Raw genomic sequence first — 18,169 nt, forward strand, 5'->3', positions numbered from 1 at the left:
AAATGTATGAAACTCGGCCACCAAACTCTGGTCATTACAAATGGTTAGAAAAACGTTCAGAGCTGAGCAGAGACATTTTTTATATGTTTTCACATACAGGCCCTTGAGCTGTGTATCAGTACCATCCAGCATCCATGAAACAAAACAAAACAAAACATGGTACATATGACAGAAGATGAACGTTTATCAAAACGGAGTGGAGAACAGAATGGCTGTGTATCAGGCCCGGTGGCAGGACTCAATGGCTAATGGGGCCGTCCGTGCGCTCAAGGTTGCGATCACTATGCAAATAACAGGGTTCCCACACATCTTTACCAATTCATTTCTAAAACTTTTCCAGAATAGCTAACCCGATTTCCAGGACTATATAACAATAATTCAGCTCAATAACAAGTCGCTTACTCCGATGCGCAATGCCCAAAGACAGGTAGTGTATGCCAGTGGTTCTCAACCTTTTCAGGCCGTGACCCCCGAAATAATCATATTTGAACTGGGGACCCCCCACCCTGACAAGCACTAAGAGTTGAGGAATTTTGTATAACACGGTTCTATTGTGAAAATAGCAGATCTACATGCTCACAATGCCTCGCAACGTGAGGCGTTGTGAGCATGTAGAGCAGCTATTTTCACAATTTCTGCCTCTAATAATCATATTTGAACTGGGGAACCCCCACCCTGACGAGCACTAAGAGTTGAGGAATTTTGTATAACACGGTTCTAGTGAGCATGTAGATCAGCTATTTTCACAATTTCTGCCTCTAATATTTGGCAATGACGAATGCCAAGTGAAAATCTATAGCATATTGTGCTGGTTCTTTTTCACTGTTGTGTGTTGTGTGGCTCCCACACATTTTGTTATCAGTTATCAGATGACTGGAGTATAAAGGGACAATCCTTCTTATTCTTATTTAATAAAGGCAGCACAAGCAGTGCTGTGTCCTAAACAGGGTTGTCACAAGGGGGGAAAGTGGGACTGAGTTACCAGGGCCCAAAGTGGAGGGGCCTTCATTATTTTATGCTTTAACTATTGAAAAATTGCAGATATACAAGCTCGCAAAGTTGTGAAAATTTTTGCAAGTCTTTGAATATGTGTATTTTAAAGCGAACATTTGTAACTCAAATGTTGCTTCTGGGGGTCCCTGGAACTAAAAGTTGTTGAGATGGGGGTCCATGGCCAAATACATATCATTTTGGGGGTCCTTCACGTGAAAAAAGTTTGAGCACCACTGACATAGAAACATAGGTTTTTCAAAAAAAAAAAAGGAAAGAAGGATTTGAATACTTTTCACATTTCTTTTTTTTTTTTTTTTTTTTTTTCAAAAATAGCAGATCTACAAGCTCTATTTTTTCAACAGTTAAAGCATATTCATGGGGGGCCCGCAGGGAACCCTTGTAGCCAGGGCCCAGAATTTGGTGCGACACCCCAGGTACTAAATGTGTCCCAAAAGCTGAAGACATGTGTGTGACGTAGATGTATGTATCCACATCTGCATGCACACATTTTGTGCATGCAAACGTGGAAAACAGATGAGTGGTGGTATGCTATACTGTAGCAGTAGTTCTCAACTTATGGGCAGGAAGCCCTAGGAGGGGTCCCTACATGGTTTTAGGGGGCGTCCCCACCTTTATGATACAAACAATTAACAATTATTTGGGAAATGGAAAAAATTAAATACAAAAAAAAATAATTATTAAAAATAAATGAAAAAAGTTATCTAAAAAACACGGCCTGCTCACGTATTAGGATGAGTCACCAGAAAAAAATAATGGGTGTTTTTATTTATTTATTTATTTATTATCCCACAATTTTGGAACCCATTTTTCACCCAGTGCTAATTGTAATCCTGGGCTCTGCTCTCCCTCTGCCGCGCCTGGGGAGACAACGGACTGACCTCATGCTTCCTTCTACGCATGAGGAGTCCAAGTTGCTCCTTTTCACCTGACATTGGAGATTTCCCTGTTTTGGACGTAGCGCGTGGAACACGTTATTCCAACCAGTTCCTTTCCCCACCGTCAGGCGCCCCAGCTGGCCAGGGTCGCCTGATGGAGGGGACCAGGATTACTGCATGTTTTTGTTAGGGTATCTACCCTAGGAGACACGGGGAGAACATGCAAACTCCACACAGAAAGGCCCTATCGCCAACCCCACCTGACGCGGAGGGAGGAACACGCCGCCAGCGCCCACAGCGTTCCCCGGCAGGAATCAAACCCAGGACCTTCTAACTGTGAGGCTAAGCGCTAACCACTGCGCCACCGTGCCCCGGTGTTTTTAATTAATCTATCATGGTTAAAATGAAGTTTGAAGTTGTGTGTGCGGGGGGAGAGGCCCTGGGCCTGGAGGCCATGGTAACATTTACATCAACTATCTAAATATTGAATCAAGCAAATTAAAAACTGTTCAGGGTGTTCATAAAAGCCTGATTAGACGATAAAATTACCAAAAGTTTTTTTGAAAGTGAAATATCCCTTTAATAAAGCTAACACAACCTCTTTCCCCTGAAAACTGAGCCAGACAGACAGTTGTTGGGAGGGATGACTGCTTTTCTTCACCATGCCCAAGGCAGCTCATTATCAACATCTCACTAGGTGGTAATCATTGCACTGATCCACTTAACAAGGCTGTTTTGGGGCCAATTTGGGGCGCGAACATGTGCAGACATATAGCTCACACACTTTTCTCTCTGTGTCACTTTTTGTCCTGGTTCTAGTTTAGCCCAGTTTGTGGCCCACTTCTGTCCCCAGAAGTATAATCGATTTGGGGACGATGCGCATCATTTTTTTCTGTCTCTTTCTACTTCAGCGCCTTTTTTCTGGCACACGCACACATTGTCTGGATTTCTCCCTCTTCATTCAGTCTGATATTGAATGATCCATGCTGAATGATCCATGCTTATTCACAGTGGTTCCAGTGGCGTCAGTTCAGAAAAAGCTAAGGTATGGCAACATGACTGGTGTCTTGCACGCGAGCAAGACACCAGACATGTTGCCATACCTTGGCAACAAGCATGATACATTTATTTTAAGAAGTACATTCTATTTTTCCCCCCGTTTCTACGGTTTCTTGGGCTGGATATGGCAGCCTGGAATGGTTGTTCAAGTGCATGTGGCATGTTAGTAAACGTGCCACAATTAACAATAATGAATTGCACCTGTGCAGCTGATCTGCGGAACCTGGTAATATACCATTTTGTCAAGATGGGGAGAATACAAGTGTGGAGAATATAATTATAATAAATTTTGCATTTGTAGTTATTCTACTGTAATCTAACAACATAATAACCAGAACAGATAGACAAAGAGACACTTTTTATTTAAAAGTAAAGTATGGCAGCTGCATACCCCTGCCATACCCAATTGACACCCCTGAGCGGTTCACAACATATGCATTATTTCTTTGTCTTGATGTTTTGCAGCATCTGTTTTCATGTTAGCTCCCCTTGAAACCAAGCAAAGTGTCTTCCTCAGGGGTTCCCTGAGGAAGACTATTGTCCAAAGGTTTGTTTCCTGTACCTTTTAATACATTCTTGTCTTGTTATATTTAGCTGTGTGTGGACACCAGGAAGATCCAAGTTTTTTTATTGGACAGGGAGTGTGTACTGTCTTGTCTTGTCAGCTGTGTGATTATTATGGTTAGATATTAAATCTGGACATAAAGTCCAAATTAAATGGGGAATTTTCTATTATCATTTATCTGTGCTAATTGATTTGTGTTCCAACTGTCCACATAATGTCAAAATCAAAATGTACTTGAGTAAAAGTACAAAAGTATTGGCATCAAAATGTACTTAAAGTATACCCAAAGTAAAAGTACTCATTAGGCAGAAAGTCCCTTTTCAAGTTTCAAATGTATGAAAAAATACTTTTGAAAATAGCAGTTCTACATTAAGTTTCTAGATAAGCTATATTTTCAAATGGACAAAATGTCTAAGTGTTTAATCATTAAACACTTTAATGTATATTATTTTGTAATAAGAATCACAATCTACAAAGTAACTAGCAAGTTTTCAAATACATGTAGTGGAGTTAAAGTAGGCCTACACTATTTGAGATGTAGGCTAGTGGAGTAGAGGTAAAAGTATTGTACTAAAGTACTAATACTTCAAAATTGTACTTAAATAAAATGTAGTTACTTTACAGCACTGCTTGTCAACACCAGCCTGCCATGAGTTCACATTCCTTAATAATAATAATAATAATAATAATGATGATACATAAACAGTCAAGAGACCTAGTCCTATCATCACTTTAAAACATATTTTTATTTTTACACACCTCTAGTCTATATCCTTTGTCCGCTCAGTAGCGTCAGTTCAGAAAAAGCTAAGGTATGGCAACATGACTGGTGTCTTGCACACGCACCTTCACGCGCATGCAAGACACCAGTCAGGCATGACACATTTATTTTAAGAAGTACATTCTATTTTCCCCCCGTTTCTACAGTTTCTTGGGCTGGATATGGAAACTTGGCATGTTAGTAAACGTGCCACAATTAACAATAATGCATTGCACCTGTGCAGCTGACCTGCGGAACCTGGGAATATAGCATGTTGTCAAGATGGGGAGAATACAAGGGTGGAGAATATAATAATACCTTGTTAAAGTGACCATTTGTTAACCCAAGGTATGGCAGCTGCATACCCCTGCCATACCCAATTGACGCCCCTGTCCGCTCTAGATTGGAGCCACTGGCCCCAAGTGACCGATAGGCCCCGCCCCCATGTGCCTCCAGGCTGTGCGTAAAGACGCATAATGAATTGGCACACTTTAAAGTGTGGGCCATTCACACAGGATTCCTCTGGAGGTGAGCTACTTCAGAGCAGAGCCCACTTCATTCCCAATGGATAATGAATGATGAAGATGGTTTGTTTATTTTATAGTTTGGACAGATTGAAACAGAAATATCTGTCTCTTGAAGTTCATTCGTCATTTTATTTTACGCACTCGATTAAATGCCAGATACACGTTTTCTTTAGCTTCTTTGCCTGCATGTATTGGATGGGATGGAGCTGCTAAACAGACTTTTACTCTTGCATCACCCTCGGGGACCCGCCGTGCGACTTTGAGCTTCGGTGCGCTATTTTTGTAGCCTGGATGGAAAACATGTCACCGCAGCAGCAGGACAGCCTGAGCCGCAGCCGAGCCTCTCTGGCCGGGGACGGGGAGAGCAGCAGCAGCGGACAACACGAAAACAAACGGGTATGTCTGAATAAACCATTCTGTGTGTGTTGTGTGTGTGTGTGTGTGTGTGTGTGTGTGTGTGTGTGTGTGTGTGTGTGTGTGTGTGTGTGTGTGTGTGTGTGTGTGTGTGTGTGTGTGTGTGATGGTGCGTGCGCCAATGCGTGCTTGATTGTTTGTCTGTCTGCTCTGCTAGAGTCTGTCACTCAGAGTGTGGACATGTAGCCACGGGTCCATTTGGTCAGGCTACATTATTTTGTCTGCTTAGCCTACAATGGACTGATATTTAGAGATTTGGCTCAGACTGCTATCCTCAACGGGGTCCACCCTATATGTTCCCCACTTACCCCCAAAAAAGGTTCTATGTTCCCCACCCACCCTCCCCACAAAAAGGTTCTATATTCCCCTCTCAACGAAAAACAGGATCTACTGTATGTTCCCCGCAAAAAAAATATGTTCCCCACTCAAATGCAGGAAATGGTGGGACATCTTGCCCAGATGCCCAGATGTCTCCACCCCTAAGTGCCCACTCGTCTTTGATTGATTGATTGATTGAAGGCTTTATTAGAAGTTTGCATAGGAAAATGTACAGATTCATGACGGTACAGTTCACTGGTGCAAGGTCTACTAAAAGGAGATCCATGAAAAGACTAAGCTTATTTCAACAGGAAACCATTTAAGTATCTCATATAACATTGAATGACAGACAAATAGAACACAGTACTATGCAGTAGATATGTAAAGAAAAAGGGGAAAAAAAAGAAAAGAAAACAGTAAATCTAAACAAACAGTAAGTATATACAAGGAATATACAGTAAATCTAAACAGACAGTAAGTATGTACAAGGAATATACAAGTATACAAGTATATACAAGGAAGGGGCAGGGAGGGTAGGGTTGGGCTAGGTTTTTTACCAGTTGCGAACGGCTGCTGCCTGTAAGTGGTTTTTCAGGGCAATTTTACATTTATGGCCTTCGGTAAGGCATTCCACATTTTTGTGGTATAGCAGAAGAACGAGTTCGACCCTTTCTTTGAGTTGACTCTGGGTTGAACGTGATCTGTGGCACTGCCTCTGGTGTTGTAATTATGGACATCCTTAACGTTTATAAAGTATTTTGACAGGTACTTGGGTATCATAGTGGTGTAGTGTATCTTGTACACCAGGCCCATTGCAAGTTGCTGTACTCTGTCATCTACTCTGAGCCACCCCACTCTTAACTGGTGAGTAGCGGTGAGGTGAGTCTGATAGGGAAGGTTAAGCAGGACCCTAATTAGTTTATTTTGGGCTGTTTGGAGTTTAGTTTTAAGGGCTTGTGGGGCGTCACGATACCATACGTGGACTCCGTAGTCAAAGAGGGGCTGGATTATTGCACCAGCTATGGTCTTCAGTGTGTTGAAGTTGACCATTGGGGCGATCCTCTGTAGGAAACGAGTTCGTTGGTTGATTTTTTGTATTACTTTTGAAGTCATCTTTTCGCTGGAAAGATTAGCTTCAAGGATACATCCTAAGTAAGAGATTTCGTTTTTTCGTGTTATGACCTTGTCACCCACTTTGATTGTGAAGTCATCTACCTTTTTGAGGTTATGATTTGATCCAAAGAGGATGGACTCGGTTTTTCCCAGGTGAATTGATAATTTGTTGTCGTTAAGCCATGTGCAGATCTTACTCAGTTCAGAGTTAAGTGTCTTTTCAACCTGCAAGTGGTCCTTGCCCGAGACTAGGAGAGCCGAGTCATCCGCGAACAGGAACAGGTTGCAGTCGCAAGCAGATGCCATGTCGTTCACGTATATTAGGAACAACAGAGGTCCCAGTATGCTACCTTGAGGAACACCACAGCTTACTGGGAGGGGGGGGGGACAGGGTTCCGTTAATCTCCACCACCTGTTCCCTCCCCACCAGGTAAGATTGCATCCAGCTCACTGCTGCGCTGTCAAGACCGATGGCTTTTAGTTTCTCAATCAGAATAGCATGATCCACGGTGTCAAATGCCTTCTGGAGGTCCATCATGACCATGCCACTATATTTGCCCTGATCCGCTTCGCGTTTGATTTGGTCAGTCAAATAGAGAAGGCATGTGTCAGTGGAATGGGATTTTCTGAATCCAGATTGGAACTCGTAAATCAGATTATTCTCATCGAGATATCTTGCAATCTGTTCGTAGACTATTTTCTCCATGACTTTGGATATGGAGCTAAGAATGGAAACGGGGCGGTAGTTTCCAGGGTCTAGTTTGCTACCTTTTTTGTGCAGGGGGGTTACTTTTGCTAGTTTGAAGTCCTGGGGGACATGACCCTGTTCGATGGAAAGGTTAATTATGTGGGTAATGATTGGAGCAATGGTGGCGGCTGAATCTCTGAGAAATCTAGCTGGGATTTTATCAAGGCCAGTGGCCTTGTGCTGAGGTAGGGCGCTCAATTTTTTAAACACTTCATCAGTTGTCACTGTGGAAAGTTTAAAGCTGTCTTTTTTGACGCCCAGTTTTTTGTAGAATTTTTTAACAAATTCTTCACCATACCGCCCAGATGGGGCGACCAGTCTTTCGACCAGTGAACGGGCTGTGGTGGTAAAGGTTTTGTTAAGATGGGTAGCCACTTCACCTTTGTCAGAAATGAGAGCGGCGTCCGTTTTGATGTTTATGTTGTGGCATATGGTTTTTGATTTTAAGCCTAATTGGTTGTTAAGCAGCTTCCATAGGTCTCGGTTGTCTGGTTTCTAAGTTTCTTGCATTGAGCAGTAAGATGTTCAACGTGGATTTTGAGGCCAGGGTTGAATTTTTTACTGAGCTTTTTGCAGCACTTTCGTTTTTCATCGTATTTTTTGTCTCTGAGTTTAGCTGATTCTGCAATATCTGAGTTATACCATGGCTCTTGGCGGGCTTTAACCCTGGTGGTATTCAAGGGGGCCACGTCGTCTAGAGCATTGGTCAATTTGGTTTTAAAACCACACCATGCTTCTTCGACATCTGTACACTGCAGCTCTGGGGAAAAGTCTACACCCGCCAGTTTGAGATTAAAAGCCTCACTGGAGTAGTTCTTCAGGCTTCTAGCAACGACAGTTCTGTGGCCACTAGCCTTGGGTTTGTGTATTTTTCGGGTAGAGTAGATCATATAATGATCACTAAGACCGCATACAATAGCCCCGCTAGCGGTGACTTTGGACTTGTCAGTGGTTACGACGAGATCTATGAGGGTTTGAGAGTGCTCTGTCACCCTGGTGGGTACTGTGACAAGCTGAGTGAGGCTGTACTGATTGCATAACACATCAAAGGACTTGAACATGGGTGCTTCTTTACGCAAAACGTCCACATTCCAGTCGCCCAAAATGTGATACTCAGTACCGTCCACCTTTGCTAAGCTCTCATCAAACAGCTCAAAGAAATCATTCTGATCAGGTGGTCTATAGACAGCGCATATTAGTATGTTTTTTGCATGTTCAAAGATTACCTCAATCCATACAGTCTCAAGTGAACTGTGGTGTAAGTCTGGACGGGGGATAAAATTGACATCATTATGTACATACATGCAAACTCCGCCTCCATACCTGTTTCTATCATTCCTGATTACAGTATAGTTGGCAATTTCAATGCTAGCATCCGTAAACGAGTCATCAAGTTTGGTTTCAGAGAAGGATAAAATCTTTGCCTTACCGTCATGAAACATTCCCTTAATTTGCTCCAGTTTTTTGGGATTCAAGCTATTGATGTTTAAGTGGACTAGATGAAGTCCTGGTTTTGCAAAAACAACAGAGTGCATGTTCTCTGTAGTGATCGAGCCATCGTCGGAGCTGGGGGGCTCTTTGTCTACGACCGAGACAGGAAAGTTTGTCGTGGGGGGGAGGTGGTCATCATAGTCCGGTTGTAGTTGAGACTGAAGTGGGGGAGCGGTGGGGGTGGGGGTGGTGGGGAGGTCAGGTTCCTTTGTTGACTGAGAGCTCAAACAGGAGGAGATCCATGACTTTTCGACGGCACGGGGGGTCGGTGTCGCGACGCATTTTGTCCCAGCTCCCCGAGACATGAGAGTGCTCTGTCACCCTGGTGGGTACTGTGACAAGCTGAGTGAGGCTGTACTGATTGCATAACACATCAAAGGACTTGAACATGGGTACTTCTTTACGCAAAACGTCCACATTCCAGTCGCCCAAAATGTGATACTCAGTACCGTCCACCTTTGCTAAGCTCTCATCAAACAGCTCAAAGAAATCATTCTGATCAGGTGGTCTATAGACAGCGCATATTAGTATGTTTTTTGCATGTTCAAAGATTACCTCAATCCATACAGTCTCAAGTGAACTGTGGTGTAAGTCTGGACGGGGGATAAAATTGACATCATTATGTACATACATGCAAACTCCGCCTCCATACCTGTTTCTATCATTCCTGATTACAGTATAGTTGGCAATTTCAATGCTAGCATCCGTAAACGAGTCATCAAGTTTGGTTTCAGAGAAGGATAAAATCTTTGCCTTACCGTCATGAAACATTCCCTTAATTTGCTCCAGTTTTTTGGGATTCAAGCTATTGATGTTTAAGTGGACTAGATGAAGTCCTGGTTTTGCAAAAACAACAGAGTGCATGTTCTCTGTAGTGATCGAGCCATCGTCGGAGCTGGGGGGCTCTTTGTCTACGACCGAGACAGGAAAGTTTGTCGTGGGGGGGAGGTGGTCATCATAGTCCGGTTGTAGTTGAGACTGAAGTGGGGGAGCGGTGGGGGTGGGGGTGGTGGGGAGGTCAGGTTCCTTTGTTGACTGAGAGCTCAAACAGGAGGAGATCCATGACTTTTCGACGGCACGGGGGGTCGGTGTCGCGACGCAGACAGCTTCAAAGCCAAGATATGCCGCCAGACTGATCACAATCCCTGGGGGGTGGCGGGACCAGCGGGGGGGCATCCGGCTCGACGGTCATCTCCGGCGATCCAGCGGCCGCTAGCTGGGCACCAGCATCTTCGGTGACGGGGGGGGGGGGGGGGGGGGGCGGGACATCCAGGTCAACGTCGGCGCTGTTGTTATCGGGCGGCGGCTCGGAAACCACGGCCGCGAGCTGGTTGTTATCGGGCGGCGGCTCGACAACCACGGCCGCGAGCTGGTCACGAGTAGCCGGGACATCCAGGTCAACGTCGGCGCTGTTGTTATCGGGCGGCGGCTCGGAAACCACGGCCGCGAGCTGGTTGTTATCGGGCGGCGGCTCGACAACCACGGCCGCGAGCTGGTCACGAGTAGCCTCGATGTTGGAGCTTTGCTGTAGAGAGCCGGGTGGGCAGCCACAGCACTCGTCACCAGTAGAACCCGTATCGATGTTTCCTCCGCTGGGGTTCTTTGTCTCCGAAAGCAGCTGTAGTTCTCTCGTGAGACGGGCGGCAGCTTGCCGAGTGACCACCGGACCTGGATTAACCTCAATATCACCAGAAAGAAGCAGGATAAAGTAAATGATGGACCGTCTGTCCATTCTGCCAATCTGGGGCTTGTTCTTAGTCAGCAGCAGCGTCCCAAGGACAGTCAGTTTACCGAAGCCGAGATGTTTTGGCTCCGACCCAACGTGGAGGAAAAAAAACACTGCGTGATTCCTCTCCATCCCGCACATAATTCTCCGTATATACAATTATGAGCGTTCCGTGGTGAACTGAGACACGAGTCGGCAAACCATACAAGAAACAATAGGAAAAAAAGAAGAAAAAGTATCCCTCCTTTCCATTGTCCCTGGATTTTAGCTTGGTGGGACGGAGCGAACGAAAAAAATGCGACCGCTCACGTTGACTGCTGCTGTTGAAATTGCTCTATGTGCCCACTCCTCCAGATGCCCAGACATAACAAAAGTATGGTGTCCAGATGTCCCTAGTGCCCCCTGTCCCACTAGTATTCGTTATCTCTCCCCATTATTGGGTGTTTTGAGTTGTTATTAATAATTATAAAGTACATGTTTTTTTGTGGGGGTAAGTGGGGAACATAGAACCTGGGGAACAAAGGACCTTTTTTGGATAAGCGGTGAACATAGAACCTTTTTTGGGGGGGTAAATGGGGAACATAGAACCTGGGGAACATAGAACCTGGGGAACATACACACTAAAAACGGCTGGGTTGAAAATAACCCGATCTGGGTTGTATTATAACCCACCCCTGGGTAACTATTGGCCCTACCCAACAGTAGTAAATCTTACACAGCAAAATGGGTAGGTCCTTTCTACCCAGCACCGTAGTAAGATATTCTACCACACCCTGGGTAGAATTTTTTACTCACTCTGGGTCAACCACTATTATTTAGTTTATCCACATGTGGGAAACAAATTTTACTCATCGTAAATGACCATGCTAATATTATTTAACATTAACATAAGATAAGATTTGTTTCAGGGTTTTTTTCTCAGATAATTTGTTCCAAGTATAGCAATTTCAACATAAAGGTACATAATAGTAAATTATGCAACAGTGTTGAAAAGCTATAATCAGAGAAGTTTAAAGTAGACCAACATAATAACCTCAAATGTATCATGAGTACTTCTCTTTCAGAACAGCAGGGGGAGGGAGCTCAATCATAAGCTAGTAGCCTAGCAGTTACGGTTAGGGTTTTGGCTCAAAAACTGACAAATGAAATTCTGACATATGACAGTCAGCTTGCCAAGGCAAACACATGGATATGATACATTTAGCATTTTTAGCTACCAAAAGCTTAGAAAATATCCCTAAAAACCTAGAGAAATGCTTTTCCCAGCATGCTTTTGCATACCAGGTGACCAACTTAAGTTTAAAACTACCCATACTGAGTAAAACAATTTTACTCAGCAGCTGGGTAATGTATGAGCTGTACAAAACAACCCATTATACATACAAACACCATTATAATAACCCATAATGGGTAAACCATTTTTTACTCAGATTTTGGGTAGATGAATCTACCCAGCAGTTTTTAGTGTGTAGGTACGGTCCCGCCACCAACATACAGTATATGCTGACTATTAGTTGCCTGTGCCCAATAATTCCACAGATTTCAATTGACATTTAGCACACGAAGTGAACGGTTCTTACACCAAAAATATGTTTCAAAAAAGGCCTATGTTACAGAACAAGATATAGGCTATGTTACAAGAACATTTTATACAGAACAAGATATATTTTACAAGAACATTATATTCAATAAGTATTTAATCCCATTGTCCATTTACATATTTGGTAGGATATGGGTTGAACCAAACTAAATGTTCTGTTCTGCACTATAAGGAAGTCCCTGCCTGGTGTAGCGGTTTCTGATTGATTGATTGATTGATTGATTGATTGATTGATTGATTGATTGAAGACTTTATTAGAAGTTTGCAAAGGAAAAGGTACAGTTTCATGACGGTACAGTTCACTGGTACAAGGTCTACTAAAAAGGAGATCCTAGAAAAGACTAAGCTTATTTCCACAGGAAACCATTTGAGTATTTCATATAACATTGAATGACAGATGAATATAACACAGTACTATGCAGTAGATATAGTCAGGAAAAAAGAAAGAATATACAAAAATCAAACCTCGTTTGAAGTGGAGCAGTGAATCTGAGCAGCTATACCCTGTGTGTGTGTGTGTGTGTGTGTGTGTGTGTGTGTGTGTGTGTGTGTGTGTGTGTGTGTGTGTGTGTGTGTGTGTGTGTGTGTGTGTGTGTGTGTGTGAGAGGGAGAGAGAGTGTTGAGTGTGCCTAGCCTGCTCAACAGCGCCCCTCCTTTAGTGTGTGTGGCCACTAGAGGTATTTGTCAGGCTACGGACATACACGGACGGCCAGCCAGCCAGCCACAGACTGAAAGCTGTTCTATGGGAGGCAGTTTCACTGCTCCAAAAAACAGTAAGTCTATACAAGCTTATTCTTAGCTTCAGTCTATTCTTAGCTTCAGATAGGAGCTGATCAGATGCATGCATGCATCCCATTCTCATGCTTTTGCGTATTGCCAGCCCAGTAGGCTACACACAACATACATTGTTGAGTGGACTATACAGACTGCTACTGTAACCTTAATTAGTAGGCTACCCTGTATCATCCAGCTGTTTCTGGGTAAAACGTAAATCTATCAAATAGCTGTGGGGTCGAATTCTACAACACTACAACAAACCAGTGGTGTAAAAAGTACTCAATTCTTTTACTTAAGTAAAAGTATCAATACTGCAATATAATGATACTCTGTTACAAGTAAAAGTCTGGAATTAAAAATGTACTTGAGTAAAAGTATAAAAGTATTGGCATCAAAATGCATTTAAAGTAACAAAAGTAAAAGTTTTCAAAGGTTTGAAAATAGCAGATCTACAAGCTCGGCTATTTTCACATAGCCATGGTATAAATTAGGGCTAAAGTTTATTTATGCATGTTTTATAATATTATAATGTATATCTGCAAAGTACCGGTAACTAGTAACTTAAGTTTTCAAATAAATGTGTGGAGTAAAAGTACAAAATTTGGATCCGAGATCTACAGTAATGGAGTATAAGTAAAAGTATTGGAAATTGGAATTACTCAAGTAAAGTAAAAATAACTCAAATGTGTACTTAAGTACAGTACTTAAGTAAGTGTGCCTAGTTAAAACTCTCCTACTGCCAGATTATTTATTTATTTATTGGGTCTGGTGCCATCAAAAAGCGGCTTACCTTTGCGACGTTATAGTAGAAAGATAGACATTTATTTATTTTATTTTTTTTATATTTTTTTATTGTGCAATAGTGCACTTTGGTCTGCCAGGCAGCAGAGGGCGGCGTCATGCGAGAATGAATGTGAATTTGCCTGTTATGTGTTGAAGAAGAAGAAGACCAGTCACTGGCTACAGAGCTCCGGGGCCAGAGGAAATCAACAAGGAAGTGAAATTGTCTCCGTTGATGTAACGCATAATGGATTTTTTACACCATCACCGCGGAAAATGTGTTTACAGTACACGGCCGCGCGACCCCTCATCAGCTTACAGTCATCAGACGAACGAACGAACGAGCGCCGTATTGGCATCGAGGTTCTGTAAAAAATGGGGCGAACGTTAACGTTCAAAGCGTGGGGAGAGTTAATTTACACCACTGCAACAAACCCACCTGGAATGAGGTTGCATGTTGTAATGTCCTTGTTCAGTTCAACCTGTTGGCTTATTTTAGTTTCAACTGTGAGAAAACATACAATGCCCTGTGAGTCAAACCAGAATAGTTGGAATCATGGGGCCCATGGCAACATATCACACTGGAAATCCAAACAAGAGATTCTAAATCTAAACCATACCATATTATCTGAGGGCCCTGTTAGCCGATGGCACTTGACATCTTGATCATTTGCCTCTTTTTTTTTCGGAGCATAAATCTAAATGCCTGCGTGTGATCCCAATATTTTCCACTCAGGAAAAAGCAACATTTTGCTGGTCAATCAAAGCTGATACCACTGTATAGATATTAAAAATCAGCCATCATTGTAGTTATTTTGTTATTTCAGCAGCTGCAGTTTCTTTAGCAAGCAACCTCTTGGCAGTGTGTGTGTTTGGACACAAACTGTTTTTTCTTTTCTTTTTTCTTTTATTTATTTATTTATTTATTTTTTTCTCTAATGACATGACTTTGACCTACTTTGGGTTAGGGTTGACATAAATTCCATTAGAGCAGATGATAACTGTCAGTTTGTGCTTGTAGCTAAGACTTACATGAAGCGAATGCGTGTTACTGTACATACAGTAATTCTCCCAAAACATCTTTCTGGTACAAAGACGATGGTGCGTGTGTGTGTGTGTGTGCGTGTGCGCGTGTGTGATGTGCACATGTATGCATGCCTGGAAGGCATTGGTCCAGAAAGGGCCAGTCTTGCATAAATCTAAATGCAAATATGATGTTAGAAACATTCAAATTAAGGCCTTAATCATCTTGGTTGGCATGTTTAATTTAATTCCAAAGCAAAATCAAGTGTGTTTTGTGTTCCAGAACCTGAAAATAGAAATTCTAGTCCAGGCAGGATTCTGTAACTGTAACTAAAGGGTATTGGACTAGATGCACGCCAAGTTTGAGACAATTAAGGATAGAATAAATCAAAGGCTTTGTTTTGTAGAATGAAAGATTAAGATCATTATCTAACAAACAAGACCATTGCGCTGTCTCTGCCCAAAATTAGAAGCGTTCAAGTTTAACGTGTTTTGACCAACAAACAAAAAAATCAGTACATAAATGACTATAAAAACCAATGAAACAATGTTGCAAAGGCACCATACAAATTGGAATTAGCCCTGCTAGGCTCCCAGCCAATGGTATGTCATGAATTGCACCTCGTCTCTGCCCTCTGTTTGCTGTCTTCCTTCACTTAACTAAAATCTTTACAAACTCATTATATTTCTCTGAGTCTTTTCTAGAGGTGGAAAATACTCGAGTAAAAGTACTCGAGTATTTACTCAAGAGTTTTTTTTTTGAGGATCTGTACTTTTAAAGTATAATTTAAATGCTTTACTCTTACTCTTACTTTTGAGTAATTTAAAAGGTAAAATTTAAATACGACTTTAGCTGTGCAGGGCAGCTCTTTTTTTCCAATATCTTTGGCATTTGATTTTTGTATATTGTTGCGACCGTCAGGTCGCACTTTACTATCAAAACCACCACAAAGTGTAACTCCCTCCGTCTGTCTGTCACACCTCACACGTCACACTCTTGCCCTGCTCATATCTCCGCAACCGTTGCCCCGATCCATGCCAAATTTTGCACACACGTTCCTTGCCTGCCAAACTACAACCTCCAAGGACCCCCGGAGCTCCAGGGACCCCCATGTCCCTGGGGGACCCCCAGATTAAAAAAAAATCCAAAATGTGCAAAAATGACCACCCCAACCGGCCTGCTCACGGGGAATTCCCGGGGACCACCAACTCCTGCTGCTCCACAACGGATGCCAAAGTGGTGGCGCCCCCAGTGGAGGACCCCCTCCACTGCAGCTCACATAAAATGCCGTAACTCGGGCTAGGAGCGTCCGGGAGAGCCGGGGCCGGTACCTATTCGTCCGCCAAGGCAACGCGGAGACCCCACCCCTCATTTCTCACATGGCCCTCTTCTAGCGCCACCATGAGGCTGATTCTTGCAAAACACATTTTTGGACACTGCTCCTACAGATTTTGACCTAAAATCACAAAAATCACTACACAGTATGTCTACACTCATGTCATCAACATGGATCAAGAAGATTTTGGCAAAACACATTTTTGCCCTATTTGTGGAGATAAGTGACCTACGGTCGCTTATCTCCCGATTAGGGAGCCTTACTGGTTTACATACAATTTACAAATGATTACTTTCACTAACGTGTAACATGTAATTAATGTTAAAAAAAAGTAAAAAAGTACTCTTTCAGTACTTTTTCACTTTTGAGTAATTTCCTGGACAAGTACTTTTACTCTTACTCTTACTAAAAAAGTAACAGTACTCTTACTTTGAGTAAGATTTTTCAGTACTCTTTCCACCTCTAGTCTTTTCTCTGAGTGACTGAAGCCAAAGATGTTGCACACTCTACTTGGAAACTCTGTACAACCCAGGGCAGCATATTATCTTTGCAAGGGAAGCGAAACACAGCAGGCTGGTCCATTTGTCCTCTCGTCTCATGTGGTTACTGAGTTACTAGCACAATGTCATTAATCACAGAACTACAAGGTGGACCACTGAAGTCAGGTAGCGGTCAGCCTGTTCTGAGCCTTATTCAATCTGTGGCTGGGCTGCTATATTGTTCTGGACAAATGAGACCAAAAAGCATCTACAAGCAATGACCTGTTCTACGTGCAGCCTAATGCGTTGATATGACTTATTATATGATTTCAACCCATAACCACCCCGTATATATATATATATATATATATATATATATATGTATGTATGTGTATATATATATGTATGTATATGTATATATATGTATATGTATATACATACAGTATATACTTAGTTGACCAGCGTCTCCCAGGGGTCTATACTGGGCCCCCTCCTTTTTTCACCAAAATATCTTTGCCAAAAATAGCCGATCTACAAGGTCGCAATTCATCACTAAAACAAGGTGGGGGCTCGCAGCTCACTTTTAAATGCTCCAAATTGTATTTACGGCAAACAGCAGCAGACACGACGTTTTGACCTTTGCTGTGTTTTTTCTAATCATACTTGGAAAAGACTGCAAGGGTCAAAACGTCGTAGCTGCTGCTGTTTGCCATAAATCAAATTTGGAGCATTTAAAGTGAGTTGCAATTAAGCCCCCATCTTGTTTTTCATGATTGTTTTTGTGGTTTGGCTCCAATAAACGGAGGATGTGCGTTAATCTTTTCTATGCACAATTCATCACTACACAATGCATTGTGAGCTTGTAGATCTGCTATAAACGAAAAATGTTTTCCCCAGCATTAGGGATTCGTGCTAGGGTTCATGTAGTTAACAGAAATACCCCCAATATGCCACTTTGGTTTCATGGTCTACCGGTGGCATAATGTAGGACAGTGTTTCTCAACCACTGTGCCTGGGGACCTTTGGTGTGCCCCTGAGAAGGGTCAAGTGTGCCCCTTGAAACTGCTTGAAAGCCAGTATTGTATTTATCATTTTAAAAATGATTTAAACTAGTGAAAAAGATCTACAAGCTCTACAAGTAAAAGATCTACAAGCACACATTGTGTGCTTGTAGATCTGCTGTTTTCACTACTGTTGTGCGACAGCCTTGTATGATGAAGCAGGGCTTTACTTTGCGAAGAAACGTACAAATGTGAAACTTGGAGATACAAGGTTTCTTCCCGACAGTGATGATATATACACCCCCGTATTATGTTGGTGTGCCCATGGATTCTTGGGACATGAAAAGTGTGCCCATGGATTCTTGGGACATGAAAAGTGTGCCCATGCAGAAAAAAAGGTTGAGAAACACTGATGTAGGAGACCGAGTTTATTCAGCTCTTGTGGCCATGTGATGCTGCAGAGCTCGTCTGTGTCCTAGTGACCTCTGCCCCTTGCAGGCTGTTACTACTATTCCATAGCTAAGCTGATGTATGGTATATGCAAATTACATCATTTGTGAAA

The 18,169-nt window shown here is 42.6% G+C and overlaps 1 protein-coding gene across 1 annotated transcript in view; it reads left to right on the forward strand.

Annotated features, from left to right (window-relative positions):
• Positions 1 to 5,086: 5,086 nt before the first annotated feature.
• LOC308280353 (rho GTPase-activating protein 20-like) overlaps positions 5,087 to 18,169 on the forward strand; it is a gene marked incomplete at its 3' end in the record, with an annotated part of 55,992 nt that continues 42,909 nt past the window's right edge. The window contains exon 1 of the mRNA XM_080720615.1: positions 5,087 to 5,196. Within this exon, the coding sequence (XP_080576741.1) occupies positions 5,092 to 5,196 (105 nt within the window). The 5' untranslated portion in view covers positions 5,087 to 5,091. The remainder of the gene's footprint in view (positions 5,197 to 18,169) is intronic.

This window comes from Nannobrachium achirus (genome assembly GCF_963921795.1).
Source record: "Nannobrachium achirus genome assembly, chromosome: 24".
NCBI lineage: Eukaryota > Metazoa > Chordata > Actinopteri > Myctophiformes > Myctophidae > Nannobrachium > Nannobrachium achirus.